At 34.1% G+C, this 7,663-nt stretch overlaps 1 protein-coding gene across 1 annotated transcript in view; it reads left to right on the forward strand.

The window, feature by feature from the left end:
* Window positions 1-7,649, forward strand: part of LOC106468047 (Down syndrome cell adhesion molecule-like protein Dscam2) — a 119,748-nt gene extending 112,099 nt beyond the window's left edge. Inside the window, exons 27-29 of the mRNA XM_022397076.1 lie at window positions 1,962-2,114; window positions 3,978-4,184; window positions 6,577-7,649. Of these exons, the coding sequence (XP_022252784.1) occupies window positions 1,962-2,114; window positions 3,978-4,184; window positions 6,577-6,815 (599 nt within the window). The 3' untranslated portion in view covers window positions 6,816-7,649. The remainder of the gene's footprint in view (window positions 1-1,961; window positions 2,115-3,977; window positions 4,185-6,576) is intronic.
* Window positions 7,650-7,663: the final 14 nt, after the last annotated feature.

Below are 7,663 nucleotides of genomic sequence, written 5' to 3' on the forward strand. Positions count from 1 at the left end.
AACTGAACCAATTGTTGGTTGAAATGTTGCAAAGGAAATGAGTCAGATCAACGTAGGCCGGTAAGGCAATCACTGATTGGCATGTCCTTAAGCCAATCAGGAAACGTCACAGATCTACTGAAGGATGTGTAGATTGTATAGGAATTATTTTTGGCGGCAAAGGACAGGTTTATGTGTTTTAATAAAGGTGGCTTCCAAAATATAGAGATGAAAGGTTGACTGACCATTTGCAACAATTTCAAACCTGCTATCCGTGTAGTTGTCAGCACAAGTCAGGTTCACTAGTAACTGCTGGCCAATCGCTGATTCACATTTTGGTGGTAGAACTTTTGTTTTACAGGAGCGACATGGTAAATTGTTTTCTTTCACACTCTTAGTTATTATGGATGTGGGTACATGTTGTTTAATTCTGTCCTGCAGTCTTTGTGAAGTGCGACCTACGTACCGACATTCGCAGTAGCACGAGAATTCATAAATAACCATACTTTTCTGTGTGGTAGGTGTCGCATCTTTGTGTGTTGCAAGCAACAGCTTACGTGTGGAATAAGCACAGTAGGGGTTCACTGCAGGAAAACATTTAGTAATTCAATTGTTTTTCAAATTTTGTTGAAATGTTACCAATCCATGGTAGTTTACGTAAACAGGACATTTGTTGGGACCAAATTTTGGGGCAGTTGAGAAGTTCGCAATTTTCCTTGAAGTAATTTGATTGATGACGATTTCTGGATACCCATTGTCTAGTAAAATAGTTTAATTGTCTTCAATTCGTCTGAATTTGTCTGTTACTGATTTCATACTAGGTTGTATAAAAACAACATTTCAGATGTTAGAAAAACACATGGGTTCAAGAAATAATTTAACACAAAAATACGACACCCTATAACTCGAGCGCTTTCGAAAGGTGTACGTTTTTTCTTCAGTGGCACACTAAGAAACATTAATTCAGATACATATCTTTTGCCCTCACAAGTAAACTCCCAAATAGGTCCTTTCTTTCAATACCAGAATAACTATGTTGGTAGTGTATATAGTTATGTTTATGTGTCCAGTTGCAATAATAATTTCGGCACTTTACCTAAATTGAATGTATTCTTGAAGAAGTGAAAATTGTGCTCGACTTGATATCAACAGTATATAAGACGAGGTTGTGAAATATAAAAAAACAGTATTTACAGCTTTAAACTTAAGAGCAATCAGTCAGTTATGTTTGTAAGAATAATAAAATAAGCTAAAAGTACCGAAATCATCTTCTTACGTTTTAATGATAAACGATTAAGTGTGTTTATATCACGACTGTACTTGAAAATCGAACTACAAGTGTTTTTGTTGTTGTTGTTTTTTGTTACAAACTGGTAAAAAAAAGTTGTTTAGCAATTTTGCTTGAATTTTCTACTTTCTAAGTGAATCATAAAAGAGCAACATTTTCTGAATCTAAATTGCTTGTAGCAATGTGTTTTATCATCAGATTTTCTGTCAGTAACAGTTTCCTTCAAAAACCAAAATGTCCAAACCTTTGTTTTAGACACGGTTTCCATGTATGCCCTTAAATTGAATTATTTACGATAAATCAATTTTGGTGCACAATTTCATCTTGTCACTAACAAGTTCGATTATTTTCTAACTGTTCGTAGAGCTATTCGGTCGCCCATAACAACAATGCCTCTTTACATATCGTCCTCGAGATGTTGAGTGATCTGGTATTTGGTTCTCTTTATTTGTAAATAATCTCAACAAAAAAACAATGTCTATTTGAAGGACAATTCAATGCAAATAAAAGGGTGATTTGTACAAAAAAGTCTTTAAATTTTAAACTTAAATCGATATATATTTGTTCGTATAAATAAGTAAAAAAAAGACTCGTGATTTTTAAATGCTAAGTGAAATATATTTGAACTTCAGAAATTGAGCATTTGCCATTTTGAAACGCATTATCGCTCTATTTTTTATATATTTCTGTTTAGCAACAATAGCACCAGTGGCCATTGGAGGCTACCTGCGACCTGACAAGCCTTGGGAGGAATTGAATATTATTATTCCCATCGTTGCAGCTGCTATTGCTTTAACCGTTGTCTTGGGCGTGGCTATTTGTGTTTGTGTCAAAAGAAGACAATCAGGTTGGTTCTAGTTTTCCTTATCTTCTCTTGTTCCTTGAAGGTTTCTTCCTTTTTCTGAAGTTTTCTCCTCAATATTTTGAAGCGTTCTTGTTAAAATCTCAAACTCTATAAAAGTCTTCTTTCTGAATATACCCTAACACACACATACAAAATAACTTCTATCCAAAGCATAAAAGTGTAAGCGTTTTAAATATTCATAAATTGTGATTTCCATTAAACTTAAACCTATCAGTAGAAATGTAATGTCTCTATACCAAATATTAATAATAGGACAGAAATAGTGGTTTTTATTTTTACTTTTTATTTGAAAATTGTTTTGGGCGAAATAAGATCAATTATTTCTTGATACTCCAAAATCTTACTTTTAACGAAAAGTATGCAGACCAATAGCGACTTGATCATGTAATTTGTATTCGACTGGAAAGATATCTAGCTTTGTTAGTTACTGTTTAATCTTAAGTTTCCAGTTGGTTATTTTTCAAGAAACAACAGTTTTTTTCACCTTGAAATATTTGTTGAGGAGAATGTTTTATATTGTTAGACCTGAGTACTTTCAAATATGAGGTAGGTTGCTAATGTTTGTTTGTTATTAAGCACAAAGCTACACAAAGGGCTATCTGTGCTCTGCCCATTACGGGTATCGAAACCCGATTTCTTGCGGTATAAGTCCGCAGTCATACTGCTGTGCCACTGGGGGGCTTTTGAGGTAGGAGGTACAATCTTAAAACCTTGGCCGGGCAAGGCAGAATGGATAGCATCGAGGCTCGAATCTTGGTCCTTCAGATATACAACCAAGTAATTTCAGCTCTAAGTGCGCTGTAAAAGCATCAGTCGATCCCGTTACTCGTTTAAGAGTAGTTGTGTAGGTTGTAAAACTCTGGTGACGGCGGGTTCTCCTGACTGACTGCCCTTGATCTGATCAGTAGCTCAAATTAAAAACTATAATTGAAGTGTCTCTAGCCTAGCCTTTTAGCTCACTTGTGCTTAAGGTGCCGTTCAGCTTAAAAAGGTAACTACCACTACCTTAAAACGTACTATTAATAACATGGCAGTGTGGTTTTTAAATGAAACACGTGTAACAATTCATACGTAAAGATTAGAGGGAAACTCGGAAAAAAATAGAATTTAAATAAAGTCCAAATTGATGCTTTCTTTTTTTCTCTCGAATAACAGTAGAACGTCTCACTTTTTTATTAATGGTGAAATATTTTACAAATCAATAAAATATTTAGTGTGAGAAATAAATGTGAAAACAAAACTTCGACCACACGGTAAGCAGAGCCATGGGTTTTTTTTTTCAGATTGTTTTTTTTTACATTGCCATAGAAAGAGTTAATGCTGCATAGCAAAAAGTTGGTGTTGTGAGTATGATCATGCACTATTTTACTGTACTCTGGATGAGCACTTTAATATTCAAAGTGCCTGTATATATTAGTTTTGTTTTTTATCCGAACTGTGCAATAATTTGTATACAACAATAAATACGTGTCGAGTAAGTAATTAAGATATCCCATATACTTAAAAAAAATTATAAACAGCTAAAATGGTATATAAAAAAATACCACACAGTGAAATTATGTTGTGCCACCATTAATGTGATGTTGCAAAGTTAGCGGTGGCGAAACGTAGCTATATATATATAAAACTTTTCTGAGGGTGGCTGTCTCGGAAACTGTAGCATGAGTTTAGTGTAAAGTATATATATATAAAAAAACAACGAGACAAAAATGAAAGGATGAAAACATGACCTGTAGTTATATTTATACAAAAATATTTTTGATTAAGTTTCTAACGTACATTTCACTCTCAACTCTAAAAAATAAATAAAATTAATTAAAATTGAGTTTGTTTTTCAATCCATAGACGAAATGTATGAGAGAAATAGACTAAATTCTCGAGCTCCAGTCATGATGCTTCGCGGCAGTCAGAAAAAAGTTCAGGACCAAGTCCAGTACCAGGAGGTTGCCACTTATCAGCGAGCGCCGAAAATTCAGAGATCAGCTCGTAATGAACCAGCATTAGAACGTGATCAAGTTTTGCCTCTACCAGACGATCATGACCATTCTACCGGTAGGTAATTCTAATTTACCAATGTTTCAGTAGAATGTAAAGTTAGATAGATAGAAAGGCACACTTTTCATGGAAAAAAAATTATATATGTGTGTGTGTAAAAGATAGATAGGTTACGTATGGCTAATCTCTCATAAATGAATATAAAACATGGCAGTGAATCGAAGTTGTTGAGAGTTTAATGGAAGTCTCTTTTCATACATATTAAGAGAATATTTTATACAACTACTCTGCTGTGCGGAATACATTCAGGATTAGAACTTAGATTTTCAGTAGACTATGTTTATAGCCAATGGTATTTGCAGTTTGAAGACTGTTTTACGTGACTTTGTAATTCGTAGATTTGTATCTCGGGTAATTTCATTAATTTTATTTGTACATAAAAAATAGGAAGTACTTTACTGTTAGTCAGAAACACAGGTACTTGATACTGTATTACAAAATACACGTACAATTAACTAACTGTACGTACTCTCTTGGCAAGAAATCTGGCATCATTGTAGGACTGTTTAAAACGATCTCAGTCTATATTTACCCGTAACGTGGCGCTTTATTACTCTCTAAGACGTCATCAGTTGGATATGTTATCAAGTGTTTAGATAAGAAGCAATGTGTTGTGGCGGGTAATGGTCAAGAAATTGGAACTCTAGTAACTTGGGACTGCACCAATCACAGGATTAGTGTAATAAGGACCTATGATTGTTTTATAAGTCAAGTATCGTTCTCTCTTCTCGTTATTTTCTCTAAGATGAAAATGTGGCATTTTTTCTTATCATTTTAATATACGATACGGTCTCAACTGAAAGTCATGATATTAATCTGATTTCTGTAACTGTTTCGAGTTTGCTTCACCCACTATTACAATATTTCTGGGATTTGCCTATATTCCTACTATTGTCTTTTGAAAAGAGTAAACTATAATACCAGTGGTAGCTGCTATGCAAGTTGAAGTAAGCTTAGCACTACAAAGTATTCAACCGAAAGAAATGAGGATGTAAACTGAAATAAAATAGGAAGAGTAGGGATAATTTAATGGTATTATAATGTCTGGTGGTAAGAAACAGCATGAACTAGGAGACGCCATATATCTCTGCATTTGTTCATTTTCTCAGGACATACCACGGAAACGATATCCATCTATACCATCTTATCCATTTTGTTATCTTTCCATCTTGATGCATGATAAATGCATTTGATCTTTTTGGTGTGTATTTGTTCAAAGACGTGATAATGTGCTTCAAATTGTTGAAGAATTGTGTTCGTTGTAAGACATTCAGTAGAATCGGATGTGTCACCACATCTGAAACCATTTACCTTTTAACATTTCCACAGTCCACCTTCTTTAATGTAAATGTTTGGTGCCTGTAAGTTGAAACAAGGTAGAGTATTGAAAGTCTTGAGCTTGGTCACTCTTCTGGTTTTATCATTTGTATTCAATCATATTGCATCTTTAATCTTTTGACAATTGTAACATCCTGCTGCTACAAAGAACTTGCCTTTATCAGATTTTTTGGGTGTCATTTCTATCTTTCCAGTGAATGGAAACTTAGTTTTCATAGTACAGGCACAAAGAAGCTCTTTAAGGGTTTCAGTGATCTCCATGCCTTACTGCCAGTATGGTTTACAAGTTAAACTGTCTTACTGCCACTAGTGTTTACAAGTTAAACTGCTTTACTGAGCATCTCCTTTCGAATATAAGTTTTGACCAATGATTCTGAACTCACTCTATACTGATCTTCAAAAAAGTTCGTTGCTATTCTGTGAAATTTCCTGCTGACCTTCAAAATATTTCAGTGTGATCCTGGGAACCTTCTACTGGCCTTCAGTAGTTTTCATTGTGATTCTGAAAAAACCTCCTTCTTATCTTAAGAAGAATTCATTTCATTGTGATACCTGGAAATATCTTGCTGAGCTTCAAAGGTCTTCATTGTGATTCTGGAAACATTTTGCTAACATTTAGAAGCATTCGGGTAACTTTATCATTAGCCTTCTTTGTGATTCTGGAAACCTTCTGCTGACCTTCATATGGCTTCATCGTTGTTCTGAGAAAATTTATACTGATCTTTAAGTAGTTTCATTGTAATCCTGAGACTCTACACATTCATATTTTGAGAAACCTTTCCCTGATCTTCATAAACTTCCATTATAATTCACCGAAATCTTCGACTGACGCACATTTAGAAAAGTTTACGTTACTTTGTAATGATCCCGCGTTTGTCCGATCAAAGAGATAAAAGTTGTTTTCCCATATCATTAAGAGAATTAACTCGAGATGTGTAGTCTGATGCATGAGAATATTGAATAATATATGTTTCTGAATCTAGTAAAGTTCATTAAATGAGCATGACTAAACCTGTGACAATAAGATAAATTAACAAAGTTACCTTACCAGGTTACGAAGACGATCTTGCACCGTACGCCACCTTCCGGCTACCGGGGTGTGATTCAGATACCGAGAGCTCTCAGGGTACAGTTCGAGAACTCCAAACATTTGGAAACCAATACCAACAATCTTTTGTTGATCCCCCGGCTCAGTACGACGTTCTCTTTCACGTTGGTTTGAAAAACGATATGTTGTATTATTTCTATTTTTTTTTCGAGAATAGTACTTTAGCTTTAACTACTTTCTAGTTATTCAAAAATAGTATTTTTCTTGTATTAGCTAATAAATTAATTTTTCTTAGTAAAACTACCTGTAGACATGATCAAATTCGTATAGCATAAAACAAGTACACTATTCCTAAGGCTGGTAAGGTTGTGAAATAGTAAATTTGGATTTATTTTTGTGTTTAATCTTTGTTTTAATTAATAATTTATTATCGGTAATTGCTCAACGAAAGTAAAATCATAACCAAATAAACTAGTGACGTCCTTTCATAATATGACGGTGATATTAGGGTTGAGGCTGTACTTACAATTTACAACCGATTTAAGATCATTTTTGTTTTACCTTATTACGTTTAAAGCTTCACGTGTTCAATTGGAGTGTGGGCTGGCTTTGTAGTAGAACTCTGGATTTCAAAACTGGCAAACAGAGTTCGAATCCATGCGATACCACAAAATATTTCCCAAACTTTAGGCTGTGGGTGCGTTATAAGAGAGACAGGCGGTCCTCTAGTGTAGATGCTGTTGACTGACTACCTTCCCTCTGATAAGTAGTTCAATTATTGACGGGAAACAGGTAGCTTTAGTATCTTTGTACTAAATTTATTATTGAAATACAAATGCCTAAAAGAATATTTTAATATTCATGAACAGAAAATCGAAAAAGATTGTAACAAAAACGTTTTACTTACGAGAAAACGTGAAGAATAAAAGAAACAAATGAAGTGTACATTTTGTCAGCAAGTAACTAAAATGTTTACATTTTCTAAACTTTTGGAGCAAATATACCTCCTTCAGATCTTTCAACCAAATATAATTTTGTAGCTTTAATAGAGTATATTTTGTCAGCAAGTAACTAAAATGTTTACATTTTC

Source organism: Limulus polyphemus, unplaced genomic scaffold (assembly GCF_000517525.1).
Source record: "Limulus polyphemus unplaced genomic scaffold, Limulus_polyphemus-2.1.2 Scaffold85, whole genome shotgun sequence".
In the NCBI taxonomy this organism is placed as follows: Eukaryota; Metazoa; Arthropoda; class Merostomata; order Xiphosura; family Limulidae; genus Limulus; species Limulus polyphemus.